Source organism: Cotesia glomerata, linkage group LG6 (genome assembly GCF_020080835.1).
Source record: "Cotesia glomerata isolate CgM1 linkage group LG6, MPM_Cglom_v2.3, whole genome shotgun sequence".
Lineage (NCBI taxonomy): Eukaryota > Metazoa > Arthropoda > Insecta > Hymenoptera > Braconidae > Cotesia > Cotesia glomerata.
In genome coordinates this window covers 1,116,094-1,141,434 of record NC_058163.1, presented here as the reverse complement: position 1 = coordinate 1,141,434, position 25,341 = coordinate 1,116,094, and the positions used below count along the sequence as shown (strand labels likewise).

The window sequence follows — 25,341 nt, the reverse complement described above, 5'->3', positions numbered from 1 at the left end:
GCTGTAAACAATAGAAATACTCTCGGTGCAAGTGAGCGCCGTAATAGAGACCCAGAGAGCACAAATTAACATTACTCGGGTTACTCTTGTTACCGGATGTACGTTTATACTCGATTGCATTCATTCACTCCCGATGTTACATGTTGAATAACATTCTCAAAGGACGATCCTTGCTTGTATTATAAAATGTTTATTTCTGTTTGTTTGTTTCTCAATTATTCTCGAATTTCCTCCTTATAAACTAAAATGATCAAAATCATCATTTCTTCATGATAAATCTTCGATAACTTTTGAACTATTACTCATAAAAACTTTTTTTTTGGCTTAAAAGTTTCCTGAAACCTTATTCTTCAAAATCCTTACCAAAATTTCCAACATACCTTCACCAGCTCCTTCAAAAAACTCTTTGAAATTAAAAAAACAATTAATAATGATCAAATATACGATTTCTTTATTATAAATCATAAATTGTTGATAACTTTTGATCTATTGCTCCCAAAAATTTCTTTTTGGGCTTAAAAGTTTCCTCAAACTTTCCTCTACAAACTCCTTACCAACATTTTTGAAGTATCTCTACCAGTTTCTCAAAAAAATCCGTTTAAAGTCTTAAAAATGTCAATAATGATCAAAAATTGAATTTTTTTCATTCTAAATCTTCAAATCATCATAACTTTTGATCTCATGCTCCTAAAAATTTTTTTTTGGGCTTAAAATTTTCTTCAAACCTTCCTCTACAATTTCCATACTAAAATTTCCAAAATATCCTCACCACTTGGCAGCAAAAAAAATATTCAAAGTTGCTCAAAATTTCACAATGTTCAAAAATTCAATTTCTTCATTATTAATTTTAAAATTATCATAACTTTTGATCTATTACTCCAAAAAACTTCTTTTTGGGCTTAAAAGTTTCCTAAAACTCTCATCTACAAACCTATTTCAAAAATTTCCAAAATATCTCCACCAATTCCTCAAAAAAACCCATTCAAAATCTTCCAAAAGCCAATAATGCTCAAAAATTCAATTTCTTCATTATAAATCTTAAAATTAACATAAATTTTGATCCAATGATCCTAAAACCTTCTTTTTGAGCTTTAAAGTTTTCTCAACTTTTCCTCTACAAATTCCCTGAAAAAATTTCCAAAAAACTTCCCCCAAATCCTCAAAAAAAACCCATTCAAAATCTTCCAAAATCCAATGATCGAAAATTCATTTTTTTCATTATAAATCTTAAAATCATCATAACTTTTGATCCAATGCTCCTAAAACCTTCTTTTTGGACATTAAAGTTTCCTCAACACTTTCTTTACAAATTTTCTCCGAAAATTTCCAAATTATCTCCACCAATTCCCCAAAAAAACCCATTCAAAATCTTCCAAAAACCAAATAATGCCAAAAATTCAATTTCATCTTAATAAATCTTAAAATTCCCCTAATTTTTACTCTATCGCTCCTAAAAATAATCTCTCCCTCTGAAAATTTTATCCACATCTCTCACCACAATTACGAAAGCAAATCTAAAAAAAAAAAGCCTAGCTTCAGCCCTAGAAAAAAAAAAGTTTTTCAAACTTCGAAAGCTCTAATTTCCAAAAATACAAAACTGGCTTACCTTGACAACAACAAATCTATTTTTATAAAACTCTATCTAGTTTCTTGATCAACTCGGATCGTACCAACGTAAATAGCTCGAAATATCAAAAGAATAAATTTAAAAAAAAAAAAAAAAAAAAAAAACTATTTAAAATTACCATAGAGACAGTTAGTATTAATTTGTTATTCAAAACCGATAAAAAGGCTTATAGAATAATTTATCGACATCAATTAAATGCTAAATATAGTATTAAATACATGAATAATAAACAGCGATTTATATTTATATGTATACAAATAAATATATACAATAGATATGTATCTTATGTTATTATTATTAGCCAAAGTTCCGGTACAACATTTTCCGTTTTGGCCTATCAATTATCTTGTTAATATTTTTTTGTATTTAATGCCGGGCAATCAGAACTGATAACACACAAAAGCTCCAATGAGAAACGATCAAACTATTGTCCGCTTTCAATGAAATTGTTTAATTTATTTTTTTATTCAATATCAACTCAACTCAACTCTTTATTTTAGCTCGCTCGATAGAATAGAATGGAGAAGAGGAGAACTTAGCTCGCTCTCAAGTGCCAATTATAATGTACAGTAAAACTTTACGATAAATCAGTTTGTCCTACTGAACTTTGTTTCATGCTTTTTGATTTCGTTTCTTTTTTTACGACTTTTAATTGCTTTGTTTTTAGTCTTTTTATTCTTTTATTTTAAATTGAGATTTTTTTAATGGAATTTCTATTGCTTTGGAATCTTTAGAAGTTTATAAATTAATTAGCGGCTTTTGAGAGAGCTAGGGAGATATTTTTGAATAACTACTAATAAATATAGAGGAAAATAAAATTTTTGTAAGCTTAAAATCAAAATTTAGTGGAATTTTAAGATTTTTGAAGAAAATAAACAATTTTTGGGCATTAATAATTTTTTAAAGGGCTATTTTTTGAGGAATTGGTGGAGATATTTTGGAAATTTTTGGAGGAAATTTGTAGAAGAAGAATTGAGGAAACTTTAAAGCCCAAAAAAAAGGTTTTAGGATCATTGGATCAAAAATTATGATAATTTTAAGATTTATAATGAAGAAATTGAATTTTTGATCATTATTGGCTTTTGGAAGATTTAGAATGGATTTTTTTGAGGAAATGGTGGAGATATTTTGGAAATTTTTATATGGAAATTGTAGAAGAAGGTTTGAAGAAAATTTTAAGTCCAAAAAGAAATTTTTAGGAGCAATAGATCAAAAGTTACGATGATTTAAAGATTTAGAATGAAAAAAAGCCAATTTTTCGTCATTATTGACATCTTTAAGACTTTAAATGGATTTTTTTGAGAAACTGGTAAAGATATTTCAAAAATTTTGGTAAGGAGTTTTTAGAGGAGAATTCGAGGAAACTTTTAAGCCTAAAAATTTATTTTTAGGATCTATAGATCAGAAGTTCTCAAAAATTTAAGATTTATAATAAAGAAATTGAATTTTTCGCTCATTATTTGCTTTTGGAAGATTTTGAATGGATTTTTTTGAAGAATTGGTGAAGATATTTTGGAAATTTTTGCTAAAAATTTGTAGAAGAAGGTTTGAGGAAACTTTTCAGCCCAAAAATCTGTATTTAAAAGCAATAGATCAAAAATTATGACAATTTTAAGATTAATACCCAAGAAAAAAAATTTTTGATCATTTTAATATCTTCAAAAATTTTAAAAAGTTTTTTGGAAAAACTGGTGAAGATATTTTGAAAATTTTCGTTAGAAATTAGTAGAGGAAGGTTTGAGGAAACTTTCAAGCCCAAAAATCTGTATTTAAAAACAATAGTTCAAAAGTTATGATAATTTTAAGATAAAAACTGAAAAAATCTAATTTTTGATCATTTTAACAAAATTCTTTTTCTTACAAATGAATTTATTTTTTAAACTGTCCAAACAACAGTTTAAAATCTTAAACAATATTAAACGCCCGTTTAACAAGAACCAGATGTAATCGTAAATTACAATTACTTTGTCAGAAACAGAAAAAAAGTATAAATTAATTACAAGAAATAGAAATAGTGAATAACTCTAAATATCTCAGCGCTTTCTTATAAATAATGGAGGCGTGAAAAAGGTCACTAATTATAATTTAGCTTGAAGAATAATTAAAAATACACTACAGTACACACTCGAGGTGTAGCGAAACAGCGGAGCAATTAGACTAATTGTGAATTGTAAATAAAAAAGCAACTAAGCTCCATTTTGTTCCATTTAAGAGAACTATTTATTATAATTATAATTATAATTATAATTATAATTAAAAATCGGCTATAGAAGCTCACAGCTTGCGGAAATTAACGTCAATCTCTGGAGTGCCTATACATTATATATATTTCTCGATTAGATCACGAACATCAGATGCATGCCTTTATACATAATTAATACTGTATCCTTATCCTTGACACAATAATAATAATAATTATATTAAACATTCCTTTGTAATCCGAGGCTATTTTGATAATTCAATAATTAAACTTCATTATATCACTCGCTAAGTGCAAGACTAGGAAGACAAGACAACAAGACAGTCTAAGCAACAAACAACAAACGAATCTTAATTCGGCACGGCCTATTTGCGATTGGCACCCGTCCGATCGTTTTCTGCCAAGTTATTTTATTTATCTACTGTATTATCTAACTAAGATCAGTATATCAGTCATCGGCTTGTTATTTTGCTAATTTTTTGGGTCTTTGGTTGTTTTAGGTGACCGCTGAACCGCCCAGTGAGGAAAATCAGCAGGATGTCTTTGTCAGAATCTCTGGTGAGTACTAAGTTTTTGGGGAATACAAGGAGGATTTGGAAAATTTTTGAATGAAGGTTGTAGAGAAAGAATTGAGGAAACTTTTAAGCCCAAAAAGAAGGTTTTAGGATAATTGGATCAAAAGTTATGATGATTTTAAGATTGATAATGGAGAAATTGAATTTTTGATCAGTGGATTTTGGTAGATTTTGAAAAGGTTTTTTTGGAGAAATTGGTGGAAGTTTTTTGGAAATTTTTGGAAGGAATTTGTAAAGAAAGAGTTGAGGAAACTTTAAAGCCCAAAAAGAAGGTTTTAGGATCATTGGATCAAAAGTTATGATAGTTTGAAGATTTGCAATAAAAAAGCCAATTTTTGATAATTATTAAGATTTTTGAGATTTCAAAAGAGTTTTTTGGAAGAATTGGTGAAGATATTTTAAAAATTTTTGAAAAGGGGTCGTGGAAGAAGAATTGAGGAAACTTTTGAGTCCGAAAAGAAGGTTTTAGGAGTTTTAGATCAAAAGTTATCAAAAATTTAACATTCATAATGAGGAAATCAAATTTGTATCATTATTAATTTTTGAAAAATTTTAAATGGACTTTTTTGAGGAATTGGTGGAGATAATTTGGAAACTTTTGGAGGAAATTTGTAGAGGAAGGTTTGAGGAAACTTTTAAGCCGAAAAATCTGTATTTAAAAGCAATAGTTCAAAAGTTATGATAATTTTAAGATTAATAATGAAGAAATTGGATTTTTTGATCATTATTTGCTATTGGAAGATTTTAAATGGATTTTTTTGAGGAATTGGTGGTGATATTTTGAAAATTTTTAGTAGACGTTTGTAGAGGAAGAGTTGAGGAAACTTTACAGCCCAAAAAGAAGGTTTTAGAAGCAATAGATCAAAAGTTATCAAAAATTTAAGATTCATAATGAAAAAATCAAATTTTTATCATTATTAATTTTTGAAAAATTTTTAATGGATTTTTTTGAGGAATTGGTGAAGATAATTTGGAAACTTTTAGAGGAAATTTGTAGAAGAAGGTTTGAGGAAACTTTTAAGCCGAAAAATCTGTATTTAAAAGCAATAGTTCAAAAGTTATGATAATTTTAAGATTAATAATGAAGAAATTGGATTTTTTGATCATTATTTGCTATTGGAAGATTTTAAATGGATTTTTTTGAGGAATTGGTGGAGATATTTTGGAAATTTTTGGAGGGAATTTGTAGAGGAAGAGTTGAGGAAACTTTAAAGCCGAAAAAGAAGGTTTCAGAAGCATTAGATCAAAAATTATGATGATTTTAAGAGTCATAATGAAAAAAGTCAATTTTTGATCATAATTTAGATTTTTAAGATTTCAAAAGACTTTTTTGGAAGAACTGGTGAAGATATTTTGAAAATTTTTGGTCGAGGATTGTAGAGAAAGGTTTGAGGAAGCCTAGAAAGAAGTTTTCAGAAGTAATAGATCAAAAGTTATCAAAAATTTAAGATTAATAATGAAGAAATTGAATTTTTAAAAATTGTCAAATTTTGAGCAACATTAAATAACTTTTTTTTTGGACAAGTGGTGAAGATATTTTGAAAAATTTTTATTGGAAATTGTAGAGGAAGGTTTGAGGAAACTTCCAAGCTCAAAAAGAAGTTTTTTGGAGCAATAGATTAAAAGTTATCAATAATTTAAGATTTATAATTAAAAAATCAAAGCTTGAAACTTTTATTCTTCTGCACAGCTAAAAATAAAATCAAAAGTATCAAATTCCAACGAATTGTTACAATATTCTCAATTAAGAAAAATAATAAAATTTAATAATTGTATATGATCTCGACAATGAAAGTTAATGAAGGTAAATTCTCTCATAATTTATAATTGGCGATTAAATGAAAAAAAGTAAATCACAATTTATTGTGTGTTCATAAGATTGAGTTTCATTGGGACAATTGAAAAGTTGGCTTATTATTTTATTTCAAAATCCACTTCCACCAGCCTGTATATATTCTCGAGCGTGAATTTAATATAATTGGGATTAAACGCTCTCCGATAATTCCATTTAATATTTATTTTTTTTTATTAACATTAATTCATTGTTTTTTTTTTTTTTGTTTTTGTTAATTAATTTATTAATTAACTCACAACTAATTTTACGGACCTGTAAATTAATTCAATTAATATTCTTCAAATTAAAGTTTTTAATTAATAAATTTAAAAATTTTTTTTTAATTATTTTAATAAAAGCTCTTGAAAAAAAATTTTAAAACAATTATTTTAATCCAAAAGTTGAATAAAAAAATTTTTTTTTCAATTATTTTAATAAAAATTTTTAATGAAAGATTAAAAAAAAATTATTTTAATAAAATTTCTTGATAAAAAATTAAAAACAAATTATTTTAACAAAAATTCTTAATAAAAAATTAAGAAAAAAATTATTTTAATAGAAATTCTTAATAAAAATTTTTTTTTAAATTAATTTAATAAAAGTTCTTACTTAAAAATTTTTAAAAAATTTTTTATTGAAAATTCTAAATTCTAAATAAAAAAATTTTTTCATAAAAATTCTTAATAAAAAATTAAAAAAAAATTATTTTAATCCAAAATTTCAATAAAAAAATTTTTTTTTCAATTATTTTAATGAAAATTCTTAATTAAAAATTAAAAAAAAAATTTTTAATGAGAATCCTTAATAAAAAATAAAAAAAAAAAATTATTTTAATAAAAATTATTCATGAAAAATTAAAAAAAAAATTATTTTAATAAAAATTTTCAATAAAAAATTAATTTTTAGTCGTAAAATTAAATAATAAATATTAAAAAAATTAAAATCAAAAGAAATTAACAATAAAAAGCGATTAAATTCTTCCATATTTAAACATAAAGTACGTGACTAATGTGTCTTGTTACGTATTAACGAGGCCATTGCCATCCAGACGGTTAATACAGCCGCGGCACGCATCACCTATAGATATATAAACATCAAAGATATTTATTATTATTCCTGGCACAAATTTATTTAGCCTTTTGTCACACATACCTTACTTACAACACATCCAACACATTTTTCTAATCGCAGCACTGTAATTTCATCTTCAATTGTTGTAATTGTAATTCTCTATTCTATATTAGAAACTTCCATTATTTGTTCTCGTTATTCTTAAAACAAATGAGAGTGTAATTATTTATTTAGCCGAGCAAACAACTAGTTGAATGAATTAAATATATATTTATTTGCGTAATGACTTGATTTGATAAGAATATTTAATTTATTTACTTGTTTAGCTTTTTTATCCCACGATTTATGAATGAAGATTTCCGTGTTCAATTAGATTTATTTTTTCTTGACATTTCAAGGAGTTTATTATTTTATTTAATGAGGCTTACGGGGATTAACATTGAATTTTTTATTCTAAGCAAAATTTTCCTTTGGAAACAAAAATTATTAAGTAGTACAAGATGATAATTTATTATTAAAAGTTTATATTTTACTAATTTGTAAAAAAAATTTTTTTTAATCAATAAGAAAATGGATTTTTCTCTCCCAGTAACTTTTCAGCCGTACTAACTTGTATCCCGGTCAAATGTTGTTTCAATAGTTTTAACAACAAATTCATTTGATGTTTGTTATTAACTAACACATTTATTATTATAGTTTTAAGAACAAATTTTGTTTATGTTTGTTATTAATTAACACCTAAGTTTATCAAGATCGTGTTGTCAGCATGCTAAATCCTTTATTTGTCTTTTTTAATTAGTTTTTTTTAATTATCCGAAATAATTTATAGTTAAATATATAAACAATAATGTTTTTAAGGTTGAAATAATATAAAAGTCTTTTTAATAAACAACTTGATGTAGACATTTAGTACTTGTTCGACCAGTCACAAATTACTGTCCCACCAGTCACAATAAAAACAAATTTTTTTAATTGTTTCTACGTAGGTAATCAGTCTAATTCTTTATAATATTCAATGTTTGTAGGATTAATTTAGTATTTTCGAGGGAAGTATTTTTTTTTAGTTTAGTGGTCGAACTGAAATTGGACTTTAAGTATACCTTTGGTAAGAGAGAAGGATTTTTTTGCCCTCTGGGCGGAAAGTGGCAACTTTGGTCTCACTGCGCTAAACAAAGTTGCCGCTTTCCTCCTTCCTCGGACAAATAGTATATTACACACCTAGGAAGTAAAGTAAAATGTCTCAGATCACATGTAATTGTTGGCCGAGGCGAAGCCGAGGTCAACAAACATGTGATCTAAGGCTTTCTTATTTACTTCCCGAGGAGTGTATACTATTTTTTTGTCCGACGAAGGCGGAAAGCGGCAACTTAGTTTAGCGCAGCGGGACGAAAGTTGCCACTTTCCGCCCGGAGGGCAAAAAAAAATATTATACAGCCCTTGGGAAGTAAAAAAGAAAACCTCAGATCACATGTTTGTTGACCTCGGCTTCGCCTCGGCCAACAATTACATGTGATCTGAGGCTTTTCTTATTTTCCTTCCCAAGGGGTGTAATATACTATTTCTTAGTCCCACCAGTCACACTCAGTCAAATTATAATTACGAGAAACTTAAAAAGTAATGGAGGTTTTTGACAAAGGGATGTTGTTAATTAGTTATTCTTTTATATTATTAGATAAATTTTACTATAGGGGCATTCCATGCAAAATGGGAAAATGACTAAAATTTTAAAATTTCTCTAATTTAGTCCTAATTTATTATTAAAAGTTTATATTTTACTAATTTGTAAAGAAAATTTTTTTTAATCAATAAGAAAATGGATTTTTCTCTCCTAGTAACTTTTAAGCCGTACTAACTTGTATCCCGGTCAAATGTTGTTTCAATAGTTTTAACAACGAATTCATTTAATGTTTGTTATTAACTAACATAATTATTATCATAGTTTTAAGAACAAATTTTGTTTATGTTCGTTATTAATCAACACCTAAGTTTATCAAGATCGTGTTGTCAGCATGCTAAATCCTTTATTTGTCTTTTTTAATTAGTTTTTTTTTAATTATCCTAAATAATTTATAGTTAAATATATAAACAATAATGTTTCTAAGGTTGAAATAATATAACAGTCTTTTTAATAAACAACTTGATGTAGACATTTGCACGCCTCATAGCGCGAAGCGCGTGAGGTTGTGCTTTATACTCGACTCGTCAAGGTCAAGCAATTTTGTGATCTTTAAATGTCTCTATCACAACCATATTACACTTATACAATAATATAAGTAGATGTACACGGAGAAAACACTTAAATTAAACCATCTTTTACTTTCTAAAATCATTTCATGTAGCTATTTTGAAAAAAATTTTACGTGGACGTCCGGATGTCACCCCATTTTGGATGTACCAATGATTACTCCCGAACAAATTGATATTTCAAGACCGGACCTTTTTTATTAGTTTACGAATGCGATGAACTGGGTCCGTATTTCATATCAGTAGCCTAGTTTACGTATTTTTTTTTTTAATTGAATTGTTATTAAAATTTATTACGATATAACCGTACAAAGACAAACGAATTTTTCGTATTTGTCACGTGAAAACTATGGCGCCACTTGATAAAGCTAGATTTTTTTAGACTGCGTGCGCATTTAACAAGAAAAAAGGGCGCTGATATTTAAAAAAAAAAAAAAAAGTACTCTGTAAGAAATTACTTAATTATAATTTTCTTTTTTTTTATCAGTTACACAATTTATTTTTTCTTAAAAAATGAATGAGCGTTATGAGGCGTGCACTTTTGGATTTTCCAAACTTTTTGTACTTGCACGGAAAAAAGTAAACTGTAATATTCACTCGGATTCCGGTTAATTTTTATAGTTTCAAACAGTAAAGCGGACATCGGGGTGGCAAAAAATATAAATATTACAGAACTTAATGTAGAAAGTATAAAAGCCACAATTTATTAATTAATATTCAAAATAAGTGATTAGTAGCTGTCATTATAGTAAATAACGACTCTTTCATCTTACAAAATTACAGTTTCAAACAGTAAAAATTGCCGTTTCAATATATAGTCGATATTATGAGGAGAAGGGGAACTTAGATGAAAGAGAAGGGGTCTCACTCTGGGAGAATTTAACATTTCAAACAGTAAAAATTATACTTTTAAAATATACATTTTACCAGTCCAAGCAAGTCAATAATTACAGTTTGATTTTTAGCGTTGCGTTTAAAATTTACCATTTTACTTAGTAAATATTGACGTTGCTTGTATTAGAAATTTACTAACTTTATTTTATACTTTTTACGTATCATAAGATTATTTTTTAAGTACGAAATGATAAATATCAAAGTCTGAATTGTTAATTATTATACTTTAACATTTTAGACATTTACATAGCGAATATTACTGTTTGAAATTGTATTTTCTTCCATGTAAAGAGTAAGTTGTAACGTTTAAATGGTAAATATTATAAAATGAATAGTAAAATCACGATTTTATTGTTTGAAATGGTAATTTTTAGCAGTTGATCATTATTTATTATAAATCGACTGTTATTTATTACAGTTTACTTTTTTCCATGTGTCTCACCAGTCACAAATGCCTGTCCCACCAGTCACAATAAAAACAAATTTTTTTAATTGTTTCTACGTAGGTAATCAGTCTAATTCTTCATAATATTCAATTTTTGTAGGATTAATTTAGTATTTTCGAGGGAAGTATTTTTTTTTAGTTCAGTGGTTGAACTTAAATTGGACTTTAAGTATACCTTTGGTAAGAGAGAAGGATTTGTTCTTAGTCCCCCCAGTCACACTCAGTCAAATTATAATTACGAGAAACTTAAAAAGTAATAGAGGTTTTTGACAAAGGGATCTTTTGTTAATTAGTTATTCTTCTATATTATTAAATAAATTTTACTATAGTATAACTTTCAGTCACATAATTATATGTAATTTATGGAATTCCAGAGTCAAATGTCCCACCAGTCACTATGGAATGCCCCATAACTTGAATAACTTCATTTTTGAACTTTAAAATCAAATTTTAGAGAAAGGAAGAGAGATAGGACGAAATTGACGAGAACCTTGCTTGTAGGAAATTTAATTTTCTATAAAAAAGGTTTCCTATCATTTTGTCGAATTTTCAATATTTTAGCCAAAAATGGCACTTTATACTTGTGAAAATTACGGACGGGTCCTTAAACTCCATTTTTAACTTTAAAATTCAAATTTCTGATTAAAAATGAGAGATAGAGCAAAATTGATTAGTATATTTTTTATAGGTAATTAAATTTTCTATAAAAAAGGTTTCTTATTATTTTTTCAAATTGTCAATATTTTAGCCAAAAATGGCAATTTATACTTTTGAAAACTAGGAATAACTTCAATAACGTGATTTTTGAATTATAAATTCAAATTTTGAAAAAAGGAAGAGAGATAGGGCAAAATTGATAACGACCTTTTTTGTAGGAAATTAAATTTCCTTTAAAGAAGGTTTTTGTAATTTTTTTGTATCTTCAAAACTTTGTATCAAATCGCACTTTGATCTTTTGAAAATTACAGACAAGTCCTCAAACTTGATTTTTGAATTAAAAACTCAAATTTTGGCCAAAAAATGCGATAGCGCAAAATTGATAAGGACCTTTTTCATAGGAAATTAAATTTCCTATCAAAAAGGTCGTAATGATTTTTTTTACCTTCAATATTTGACCCAAAATTAGCACTTTAAACTTTTAAAAACTCGGGACAAGTCCTCGAACTTAATTTTGAATTAAAAATTCAAATTTTGAGAAAAGGAAGAGAGATATGGAAAAATTGATAAGGACCTTTTCTGCAGAAAATTAAATTTCCTATATAAAAAAGTCCTCATATTTTTTTTATCTTCAATATTTGACCCAAAAATTGTACTTTAAACTTTTGAAAACCACGGAGAAGTCCTCAAACTTGATTTTTGAATTAAAAATTCAAATTTTGAGGAAAGGAAGAGAGATATGGCAAAATTGATAAGGACCTTTTCTGCAGAAAATTAAATTTCCTATACAAAAAAGTCCTCATATTTTTTTTATCTTCAATATTTGACCCAAAAATTGCACTTTAAACTTTTGAAAACTACGGACAAGTCCTCAAACTTGATTTTTTGAATTAAAAATTCAAATTTTGAGGAAAGGAAGAGAGATAGGGCAAAATTAATGAGGGCTTTTTTTGTAGGGAATTAAATTCCTTAACAAAAATGTCTTATAATTTTTTAAAATTTTCAATATTTCAGCCAGAAAAAGCATTTTAAACTTTTGAAAACTAGGGACAGGTTCTATAAATTCATTTTTGAACTTTAAATTGAAATTTTGAAGAAAGGAAGAGAGATAGGGCAAAATTGATGTACCTTTTTTATAGGAAATTAAATTCTCTATTAAGAAATTCTTATAATTTTTCAATATCTTCAATATTTTCCCCAGAATCTTCAATCAAAAGTGAACTATCCAGTTTTTAGTTCTCAACAATAATTTTCAATTTAAAAATAATTTTTTCAGAAGAAGCAGCACTTCCATCATCAGGAGTATCGCCGTCGGTGATCGACGGCTCGTCATCATACTATCCGTCATCACCCCCTGGCCCCGAGAGCACGGAAGAAATCATAGAAATAGAAACCGGGATGCGTTTCTCCGAGACGGAGAATTTACTGTTGGAAAACCTGAATGTTGAGAATAAACGCGCCCGTCATACCGGTAGATTTCTTACCATGCATAAAAGAAGACGCAAAAAACTTACTACAAGATCATTAAATCAAGAACCAGGTCTTCTGGACGATATCTTTCACGGACAAGTTCAGGTATTGTTCTTATTATTTTTTCAATTATTTATTTATAAAACTTTCACGGCTCTATTGTAGATATCCACGCGGAGTTGTCAATTTTTTAAAACTTCCTGAAAATTTGTAAATTCAATCTACGTAGCCTAATAATTAATAAAAAAAATTAATAAACAGGTTTCCGGGATATTTAATCAAAAATAAAAACTTTCGATAAAAACAATAAAAAAATTAATTTTAAGATGTATAGCAAAAATATTTTTACGTATTATTTTTTTATAGACATTCTTTACACTAGAAGGGTACTTAGATCTCCTTAAAATAATTTATTTATAAACCTTTCCCGGCTCTATTAAATTCCCCTGAGCCGTAACAATAAAATTAGCAATCGGTAAATTGTTATGTTTTATTTTTGCAGTGCGTGCTGCAGAGGGCCGGTCACTGGCGTTTCAATGCTTTCACCCTGGAGACAGTGTCCGGAGGTGAGTGTACCCACAGGCATCTGTTCGACATTGATTTTCTGGATTCCGACGCCATTTCACTGATTGCATCTTTTATCACTGTTATTATTCTTCGTTTTAGCGTTATTACGATTAATATTATTTTTTTCTATTATCATTGATCTTATTATTATTATTTATAGGCCTTACTTGTGGAGGATGTCAAAATTTTAGATAAATTAGTTTGATTAACTTTATATAGAGAAATTGAATTTTTGATCATTAGCTTTTGGAAGATTTTGAAAGGATTTTTTTGAGGAATTGGTGGAGATATTTTGGAAATTTTTGAAGGAAATTTGTAGAGAAAGAGTTGAGGAAACTTTAAAGCCAAAAAAGAAGGTTTTATGAGCATTAGATCGAAAGTTATGATAATTTTAAGATTTATAATGAAAATAGTCAATTTTTGATCATTATTGAAGTTTTTAAGATTTTAAAAGAGTTTTTTGGAAGTACTGGTGAAGATAATTAGAAAATCTTTGTTAGAGAATTATAGAGGAAGGTTTGAGGAAACTTTAAAGCCCAAAAAGAAGTTTTTAGGAGCATTAGATTAAAAGTTATGATCATTTTAAGATTTTTAATGAAGAAATTGAATTTTTAATCATTGTTATTTTTTTGGAGGATTTGAAAAAGTTTTTTGGAAAAACTGGTGAAGATATTTTGGAAATTTTTGTAGGAAATTTGCAGAGGAACGTTTAAGGAAACTTTAAAGTCCAAAAAAAAGTTTTTAGGATCATTAGATCAAAAGTTATGGTAATTTTAAGAGTTATAATCGAAAAAGTCAATTTTTGATCATTATTGAGATTTTTAAGATTTTAAATGAGTTTTTTGGAAGAACTGGTGAAGATATTTGGAAAATTTTTGTTAGATAATTATAGAAGAAGGTTTGAGGAAACTTTAAAGCCTAAAAAGAAGGTTTTAGGATGATTGGATCAAAAGTTATGATGATTTTAAGATTTGTAATGGAGAAATTGAATTTTTGATCAGTAGATTTTGGAATATTTTGAAAGGGTTATTTTGAGGAATTGGAGGAAGATTTTTGGAAATGTTTGGAAGGAATTTGTAGAGGAAGAGTTAAGGAAACTTTAAAGCCCAAAAAGAACGTTTTAGGAGCTTTGGATCAAAAGTTATGATAATTTTAAGATTTATAATGAAAAAAGTCAATTTTTTATCATTATTTAAATTTTTGATATTTTAAAAGAGTTTTTAGCCAAAAATCACATTTTTAACTTTTGAAAACTATCGTTAACTTAATTTTTAAATTTGAAATTCAAATTTTGAAAAAAAATTAGAGATAGGGCAAAATTAATAAGGATCTTTTTTTATAGGAAATTAAATTTTTTTTTATATATTAAATCATTTTTTTTTTAACATTTTAGCTAACAATAGCATTTTATACTTTTAATAACTAAGGATAAGTTTTATACCTTTATTTTTGAATTTTAAATTCAAATTTTGGCCTAAAAATGAAAAATAGATTAAAATTTTTAAAGACCTATTTTTTAGCAGAAATAATAATGTAATTTGTTATTATGATCCTATCTTGTCCACATTCCTGAGATAAAAAATTTATTTATTTTTAAAGACCTTTTTTATAGGAAATTAAATTTTCTATATAAAAAAATTTCTTATAAATTTTTTTTTATATTCTCAAATTTGACCTATAATTTTGAATTATTTCAAAAGTTTCCTAATTTTTTTAATTTACAATAATATTTTTATAAAAAAATTTTTACTCTGCAAAACTATTGTTAATTTTAGATAAAAAAAAATTAAGAGCAATCTATTAACCTAAAAACAAGTAATTATTTAGATTAAACTAAATCTCTGAGGAAATAAGTGATATTAATCACAAAAAAAAAAATCAATATAAAAGATAAATGAAGAATTGGAATAAATTCGACCTAAAAAAAATCTAGGTATATAGTCACTCTTCCTGTTGGAAATTCAAAAAAGTATAAATTACCATACTACTACTCCTCTTAGTGTGTTATACCCCAGAGATAGTTGCACACCCTCGTAACCAGAAGCAGCTGCTTAGAACCAGGACAAACATTATGTTTTATCATAAAACAATTTTATCTCGTAAAACATCTTCTATTTAAACAAACTGTTGTTTCATTGTGTGTACAAGCACAATAGTTTGTACAACCGCATATTACCGTCTATTGAATTAGCATCTCTACCACAACTATTTATTCTCTAGCTCTTAGACAATAACCGGCATTAACTTTTATATTTTTCCATATAAATAAATAAATAAATAAATATTGTAATTATTTATTATTTATTGTTACTTACAGGTCGTTCATTACCAGTATTATGCGTTCACTTGTTTCAATCTTACGGACTGATAAATCGCTTCAATTTGGACGTTGTTAGAGTTTGGAAACTTTTTGGTGAGAAAATAAATTTTATTAATTTTTTTTAAATAATTAATATACTAATTTAAATTTACCTTTTCAGCGTTAATTGAAGAGGGTTATCACAGTACAAATCCTTATCACAATAGCATACATGCTACGGACGTGACTCAGGCTATGCACTGTTTTCTTCAAGAGGACAAGGTATCGATCATTATCTTATTTTTTGGATTTTTAAAATAGAGCAACCTTGCAGTCACTATGTGACTGAAATTTTGGTTTATTAAATAATGACTTTGGTTAAATTGCACTGTACTTTCTTAAATATTGACGATTTTGAAGATATAAGCTCATCCTAATGTTACACTCATCAAGAGCTTTCATTTGAGTACCCACATGCATTTTTGATATATTTTTCATATATACATATATATATAAATATATGAAATATATAAAAAATTGATGTGAGTACTCAAATGAAAGCTCTCGATGAGTGTAACATCGGGATGAGCTTATATCTTCAAAAATGTCAATATTTTTTATATATTTCTCATACATACATATACACGGAAAGAACAAGATGACACTGGATATCATCCCAGATTATACTAAGTGAAAAAAATTTTTAGATAGTAGCTAGAATAATCCTGATTACAATAAGTATAATCCAGATTACAATGAGTATAATTCAGATATCACGCAATATAATCTGGATTTTTTTAGCTACAATCTGAAATTTTTTTTCATTACTGATATCACTGAGTATAATCTGGGATGACATCAAGTGTCATCTTGTTCTTTCCGTGTATATAATAAAAATTTTAAAGATATAAGCTCATCCTGATGTTACACTCATTGAGACCTTTCATTTGAGTACCAACATGCATTTTTGATATATTTTTCATATATACATATATATAATATATATAAATATATGAAATATATGAAAAATTGATGTGAGTACTCAAATGAAAGCTCTCGATGAGTGTAACATCGGGATGAGCTTATATCTTCAAAAATGTCAATATTTTTTATATATTTTTCATATATACATATATATAAATATATGAAATATATGAGAAATTGATGTGGGTACTCAAATTAAAGCTCTTGATAAGTATAACATCGGGATAAGCTTATATCTTTAAAAATGTCAATAGTTCACAAAATACAATGCTATTTCTTAATTATTGAAATTTTTTAAGTTATAAACTCATTTCGATGTTACACTTATCAAGACCTTTCATTTAAGTACCCACATGGCATTTTTCATATATTTTATATATATGGTATTTGTGGAATATATAAATATATGAAATATATGAGAAATTGATGTGGGTACTCAAATTAAAGCTCTTGATAAGTATAACATCGGGATAAGCTTATATCTTTAAAAAAGTCATTAGTTGACAAGATACAAGGTTATTTCTTAATTATTGACATTTTTTAAGATATAAACTCATTTCGATGTTACACTCATCGAGACCTTTCATTTGAGTACCCACATGTATTTTTGATATATTTTTTATTTATACATATATATGAAATATATAAATATATAAAATATATGAAAAATTGATGTGGGTACTCAAATGAAAGCTCTTGATAAGTATAACATCAGGATGAGCTTATATCTTTAAAAATGTCAATAGTTTACAAGATACAAACTAAAATAATTAAACTTGTAGGTTATACTTCCCTTAATTTACAATTTTATAGATCCGCCGGCACCTGACAAGCCTAGAAGTGATGGCCTCACTAATAGCCGCAGTAACTCACGACCTGGACCACCCAGGAGTAAACCAGCCCTTTTTAGTCGCCACCAGCAACCATTTAGCGACTCTCTACGAGGTAACCCCCTTCCCTTTTTTTCATTTTTTAATTTTCCAAACTTTCTTAAACTTACTTTTTTTCACATTCAAGTTAGCACTTGATAATTTTTCAATTTTATTTAACAAAAAAAATTTGTTCCAAAAAATAATTTTTAAAAAATTGCATTTTTTATTTTTTTAAATTTCTAGACGTCAATTTTTTTTTCTAATTTTTTTCTTCTAATTATTTTTACCATAATTCATTTATTATAAAATTATCAAATATATAAGGTAAAAGACCCAGTTATTGATACTTGCAATTTTATTCTAATTAAAAAAATAAAATGTTCTCAAAAAATCAACTATCTCAAAATTTATAATTCAAAAATTATATTTATTAATTTATTAGAGTCGTTTTATTTAATTTGAGTAAAATTGCAAGTGTCAATAACTGGGTCTTTTACCTTACTACCTTAACTCTCCTTCCTTTTTATTCCAGAACACTTCAGTCCTAGAGAACCATCACTGGCGTTCAGCAATCGGCTGCCTCCTAGAATCCGGAGTCTACCAACAATTATCTCCCGAATTACGTCCCCCTCTTCAACAGCACATCAGCTCTCTAATCCTCGCTACCGACATAACCCGCCAACAAGAGTTCCTAGCGCGCTTCAAAACCTACTTAGACACCCGAGAACTAGACATGTCCTCGCCCAATCACCGCCATTTTATCCTTCAAATCGCGCTAAAATGCGCGGACATTTCCAACCCTTGCCGAGCTTGGGACATCTCCCGTAAATGGTCTTACAAAGTCTGCGAGGAGTTCTTCCGCCAGGGGGACTACGAGCGGCAACTTAACCTCCCCGTAACTCCTCTATGCGACAGAACCGTGATGTCAATTCCAAAAATCCAAGTAGGCTTCTTTGAATTCGTAGTAACTCCCCTGTACCAAGAATGGCACCGGTTCCTAAATTCAAGCCCCCTAAGCTTAAAATTAATGTCCAACCTACGCTCCAACCACCAGCGCTGGCAAAAGTTGACTAACTCGGACGTTTCCCCCTCCTCTTTGTCCCCGAACAACTCAGTGACGTCAAACGGTTCCAAGAACTTGCCCTCCCCAGAGACATCTATGCTTCGGGCATCTTCGGAGGAACTGTCTAGCGTAGAGCTGCCATCTATCACCAACCAAGGAACCTCAAGCGTCGTAGCTTCTCTAACAGTTCCACTGAACGTCCACGGGCGGCGCCACTCGGTTCCACTGAGCTTGAACAAGTCTTCTAGGATTGGCCGAAGGCGCGAGAGTGTTCCTTGCACTCCAGAGTTCCCAAAGATTTTTAAGAACTCTTCGTTTAATAAATTGTCCTCCTTGTCGCTCCTTTCTACTCACAGTGACGTCAGTTCTGAGAACGAAAGGCCGGTTAGTGCCGAGAACTTGCTCCCGGAACCGAGTATTGCTAGTATAACCAGTGCTGCCGCTGCGAGCAAATTATGCAACATTCTTCAGCCGGAAAGAGCGGGAAAATTAACGAGGCAGCAAACTTTCCCGCCGTTGCAGCCTTGTAATAGGACGAGGTACATGTCTACCACCGCAGAGATGGCGCAGTGTAGGGGGGAGGTTAAGGAAGAAGAAGAAGGGGAAGAAAACAAGGAGAGGAAGAAGAAAAAATTAGACACCAGAAGCTATACTCTGGTGGTAGAGCAGAAAATTGAGAAAAAGTTTACCGACCGTCGGTACTCCGTTCAGGTGATTGCCGATAAAGAAGAGCGGAGGTTCAGGAGCCATTCTGTGACCGACACGGCCGCCATTTATGCGAACTTGACGGGAAGAAAAGATTCTGAATCGAATTCTAATTCTAATTCAAGAGAATTGGAGCTTGTGGAGTTTCAGGAGGAAGAGTGGGGAGGAGAGGAAAATACCGGGGATGAGTGTAGACCTCTACCGGGGAAGGTGAGGGATGATAGGAGGTTCAGTACACCTGTTGATGGGCTCAAGGGAACCATTTTTGAGGCTAGGAGGTTCACGGAACCTAGAGTCTTCTTTATCGGCAGTCCGCCGGAGTCGCCGCCGAGGAAGAGCAATTCTTCGTCGAGTGAGGGCAGTGAGAAGGTGGGAGAGGAGGTTTCTAGGGTTAGGGCGGTTAAGATTATTAAGCTTGAGACTAAGGAGAATGTCGATCCCAGGGGGGAGGATGGGAAAAGAAAGGTAGGTTTTTGTTTTTCGGTTTTTTTTATGTTTGGGGGATAGGAGGTTTATTTTTTGGTGGTTCTAGGGATGGACCAGGAGAGGGTCAGCGCCTGTTGGGCTCATGGCAAGGATTGATGATGCCGGGGGAAGGAGTGATAGGAGGGGATCTGTTCCTACGGAGACTGAACAAGGTTAGTTTTAATTTTTTAACCAAAAAATTTGGCTTAATTTTTTACTTAAAAAATTTGACCCAATTTTAACCTAAACATTGTTATTTTTAATCTTTTAACCAAAAATTTGACTTACTTTTTAATCGGAACAATTTGACCTAATTTTTAACCTAAAATGTGACCTAATTTTTAACTTAAAATTTTTTAATTTTTAACCAAAAAATTTGGCTTAATTTTTTACTTAAAAATTTAACTTACTTTTTACTCCGAAACACTTGACCAAATTTTCAACCTAAAAATATGATCTAATTATTAACCTGAAATGTGACCTAATTTTTAACTTAAAAATTTTGAATTTTTTAACCAAAAAATTTGACTTAATTTTTGATCGGAACAATTTCACCTAATTTTTTACTCAAAAATTTGACTTAATTTTTACTTTGAAACACTTGACCGAATTTTTAACCTCAAAATATGACCTAATTATTTATCTAAAAATTGTATTTTTCAAGTTTGGATCTAAAAATTGGACCTAAATTTTTACCTAAAAACTTGACCTAATTTTAACTTAAAAATTCGACTTAATTTCCAATTTAAAAAATTTTTTTTTATTTCTTAAATCTGAAAACTTGACCTAATTTTTACTTTAAGAAAGTTGACCTAATTTTAACCTAACAATGTGACCTAATTTTTAACCTAAAGAATTTGACCTAATCTTAAACCTAAAAATTTGATCTAAATTTTAACTTAGAAATATGACTTAATTTTTGACCTAAAAATTTTATTTTTTTTGACTTTATTTTTAATAATAAATTTTTTAAATAAAAAATTTATATTTTATATTAATTTTACACGGAAAAAACAAGATGACACTGGATATCATTCCCAATTATACTCAATGATATCTGTGGTGAAAAAAAATTTTAAATAGTAGCTAAAAAAATCCAGATTATACTGCGTGATATCTAGATTATACTCATTGTAATCTGGATTATAGTAGCTACTATCTGAAATTTTTTTTCACTCAATATAATCTGGGATGATATTCACTGTCATCCTGTTCTTTCCGTGATTATAATCAATATTTAATTATAAAAAAAAAAAAAAAATAACTAAATAATAAATTTTATTCCAGTAACTGGAAGATCAGCACTAGGACCACGAGAAAATGTTCCATTACCACGACGAGCTAGTCTTCCCCAAGAAACTGCGTTAAATAATCTTCTAGGAATCTCAACAGGTATTTCTAATAAAAAATTCCGTAATAAAAAATTTTAAGAAAATAAATTATTCAAGACAAAAGACCTAGTTATTTACACTTGCAATTTTATTCTAATTAAAAAAATTAAATGTTCTTAAAAAACCAATCTTAAAATTTATAATTAAAATTAAATTAATTAATTAATATTTATAAATTAGTTAGTTAAAATTTATAACTAAAATTAAATTAATTAATTAATATTTATAAATTAATTAGTTAAAATTAAATTAATTAATTAATTAGTTAAAATTTATAATTAATTTTTAATTTATAATTAAAAAAGTATATTTATTAATTTATTAGAGTTGATTTAGTTTTTTTTTAATTTAAATAAAATTGCAAGTGTCAATAATAAGCCAAGTATCAATAATTGGGTCTTTAGCTTATTATTTATTATTAAAAAAAAAAATAAATACTAATTCTTTAAATTTTCAGACTACCGGGAAAATTACCCGCTGAATAATAACAACCTTGGAGTGAACAACAACACGCAGATCCAGCAAATCCGGCTAGTAGAATCAGTAAGCTCCAGCGGAATAGGAATTCCGTCATCTCCAAGACGCGGCTCGGTTCCAGCAGACATCTCAGAGCTGCGCCGGGAGTATTTAATCCGGAACGCAAGTACCGCCGGCGTGACTACGCAAAACAAGTCTCGGAACAACCGAAAAAAGTCACTGCGCCGACGCAGTTCCGGGGGCCCTGAAATGTTCTCAAATCCCACCGACGACAATGACAACGCCAGTAAGTGCGGCTGGAAGCGTGACTTCAAGCGCGACTCAAGTATTCCAGAACCTAGTGTTAAAAGACGGGGGTCTCTGCCCGTCGAAGTGGTCTCTATAGCTCACACTGGTCGCTATAATTTTAGATAAAAATTATTTATTATTTATTAGTCTTGATTTATTTTTTTATTAAAATTTTTTTTTTTTTTTTGTAAATACGCGAGTTGATTGATTAATTAGACGCTCGGAATTTAGGAGTTATTAATCTCAGGTTTGTTTATTTATTTTGTTTTTTAAATTAATTATTTTTAAATCGGACGTTTGGAATTTTATTCCTAATTAATGAAATTGAATCTCATTGAGCCAAATTAGTGCCATATTTTATTTATAAATTTATTAATCGGGTTAATTAATCAATTAACTAAATTAAATGTTAGGAAAGGATTATAAAATAAAAACAAAGACTGGTAGAGAAATAATTTATAGAAAAAAAAAAAAAATTGCGTATTAGAAATAATTATTGGTTCGATTTTAAAATCAACGTTTGCTCATTTTTTTTTTCTTTTTTTTTTTACATAAAGTATACGATAATTTAACATTCCCACCCCATATGTTCATTAATATATAATTAAAAATGTGAATTATAGATTATGACTTTCTGCAGCGACCCTAGGCTCCTGCATCCTTATTAAAAAAAAATATTTTAAACGATTTTACTTGACAAATGTATAGACTAGTGGCGCAAAAAAAAACACTAGTTTTTTTTTTTGAGTCCCGAGTGAGAAAATGTTAGTTTTTGATGTTTTAAAAACCCTCTTCAAAGGACAGCTCAAAAAAAAATTTTTAAGAGGTCGCTCTTAATTTTTATAAATTTTAAAAATTGAATTTTTTTTTACGGTATAATTTTATAGACCTAAAAAAAATAAGTTTTTAAAGATTTTTTTGAAAAAAAAAATTTTTTTTGAAAAAAAAAAAAAATTTTTTGAAAAAAAAATAAAAAAAAATTTTTTATGAAAAAAAAATTAGTCTAATTTTTTTTGCATCACCTTAATATAATTATACATTTTGCATGAGTTGAATCGTTTTAAATATTTTTTTTTTTAAAAAGGGCAGATAAAAACTTATCTGTTAAAATTGTTTATTAATAAAACGTTTTTGATCGATAAAAAACGTATTTACAATAAAAAAAACGCGAATCTCAAATATTTAAGCGCGTTAATAATAATCGTAATAGGATTTTAAAATATTTAAATCAAAATGATAATAATAATTTAATTATTATTATTATAATTAATTAAGGACGTTCATGCGTAAGAGTTTAAGTAGTAATTTTTTAAGAAATTTATTTTATTAATAATTAATGGTAAATTTTTGATATTGGTCATAAAAAAATTTTTTAGTTCAAAAATTAATTTTATAAAAAAAATATGTATCGCATCGGTAATATAATTTTATTAAATAAATTAGTAATTAAGTTAATTTTTAAATAGTTAAAAATTGAATTTTATAAAAATAATGTCTAATTTTCTCTCAAATCAGAAATCCGTAATTTCAAAATAAAGATTTTAATACTCAGCAAAAATTATTATGAATCTTAATTTTGGAATTACAGATAAAATATTGTATAAAAAAATCATAGACATTTTTTATATAAAATAAAATTTCCGACTTTTGTTTAAAAATTTTTTTCTAAAACCAATATTTTCTTGGTAATATCAAAATTTAAACCATTAATTTCTCAAAGGCTAAAATCTAATCATTTATAATTTGTTTTATTTATCCGAAATATTTTTTAAGGATTTATTGTAGAATATCAGTTAATATATTTGAGCCGTTAATTAGAGGTCTATTTTAATTGTTAATAAAATTAGGCAAGATCGTTAATTAAAAGGATGTAATTAGGTGGATTTAAACTTAAACGTTTTTGACAGATTAAACAGTTAAATAATATTATGTGTGTTGACGGTCAATGTGTTTGTGTATATTTATGTAGCAAGCTTCGTCGACTGTCTTTCACTTCGGTCAACAAATCAACCAAAATAGTTTTTATTATAATAAATAAAATAATTACTATTTTATTTAAACGTTCAAGGCTCATTTTTACTCGAATTATATAAACTACATTAATTAAATAATATTTTAAAAGATTATTTATTACAGTATCTACTGTAATAATATAAAAATTATTTAAAATAAAAAGGCTTATAAGAAATAATATTTTACTCTAATAACTTTTTTAAAAAATCGCTAAGGGTTTTTAATTTTATAAAAAATTACTACATAATTATTGGAACTTTAAAATATAAATTTTGATCTACTATTCTTACGCATGAACGTCCTTAGAATATTAATCATGCTCATGTTTAAAAATTCCCTGACCTCGTAATCCTAAACCAAAACTATAATAATAATTAATAATAAATAATAAATAAACTAAAGGATTATTCGAGTAGTGACTTGCGATCTTAATTCCAAGGGAATTTATTGGGTTAGATGCAATCTCATTTATGTAAATTCATTTATCATTTTATTTGTAATTATTTAATGGATTATTAATGGCTCATTAATTGATAAGTTTAAATACTGTTAATCAGTGTACGGAAAGTACTAGATTTGTATTAAAACCCAAGCGCAGGATCGCAAATTATTCATTAGAAAATAAGTGTCTAGTGTCTAGAAAATCTTTTTTTTTTTTTTTTATTTAAATATGTAAATATTATTTGTAAATTCGACTAAAATTTATTATGACCTAAGGCCGATTTTTGCATTTTCAATATTAATGGGTTATATTTTGATATTACGAAGAAAATATTGGTCTTAGAAAAGTTTTTTAACAAAAGTTGTAGGAGATTTAAGTTTATAAACTGATAGAAGGTGATAGTCAATAATTAAGATTTTACCTTGTATCTTGTGAACTATTGACATTTTTAAAGATATAAGCTCATCTTGATGTCACACTCATTGAGACCTTTTATTTGAGTACCCACATCAATTTTTCATATATTTTATATATTTATATATTTCACAAATACCATATATATATAAAATATATAAAAAATGCCATGTGGGTACTCAAATGAAAGGTCTCGATGAGTGTAACATCGTAATAAGTTTATATCTTGAAAAATGTCAATAATTAAGAAATTACACTGTATTTTGTGAAATATTGACATTTTTAAAAATATAAGCTCATTCTGATGTTACACTCATTGAGACCTTTCATTTGAGTACCCACAT

At 27.7% G+C, this 25,341-nt stretch overlaps 1 protein-coding gene across 4 annotated transcripts in view; it reads left to right on the top strand.

Moving 5' to 3' along the window:
• The window catches only part of LOC123266789, a 67,728-nt gene extending 45,165 nt beyond the window's left edge, over nt 1-22,563 (top strand). For 3 of the 4 annotated variants that reach the window (XM_044731190.1, XM_044731192.1, XM_044731191.1), the window contains exons 3-12: nt 4,328-4,385; nt 12,824-13,122; nt 13,520-13,583; nt 15,902-15,997; nt 16,065-16,165; nt 17,681-17,812; nt 18,272-19,972; nt 20,040-20,145; nt 21,260-21,364; nt 21,821-22,563. In XM_044731190.1, the coding sequence (XP_044587125.1) occupies nt 4,328-4,385; nt 12,824-13,122; nt 13,520-13,583; nt 15,902-15,997; nt 16,065-16,165; nt 17,681-17,812; nt 18,272-19,972; nt 20,040-20,145; nt 21,260-21,364; nt 21,821-22,254 (3,096 nt within the window). In that variant the 3' untranslated portion in view covers nt 22,255-22,563. The remainder of the gene's footprint in view (nt 1-4,327; nt 4,386-12,823; nt 13,123-13,519; nt 13,584-15,901; nt 15,998-16,064; nt 16,166-17,680; nt 17,813-18,271; nt 19,973-20,039; nt 20,146-21,259; nt 21,365-21,820) is intronic. The other variant, XM_044731193.1, reaches the window with a different exon arrangement.
• Nucleotides 22,564-25,341: the final 2,778 nt, after the last annotated feature.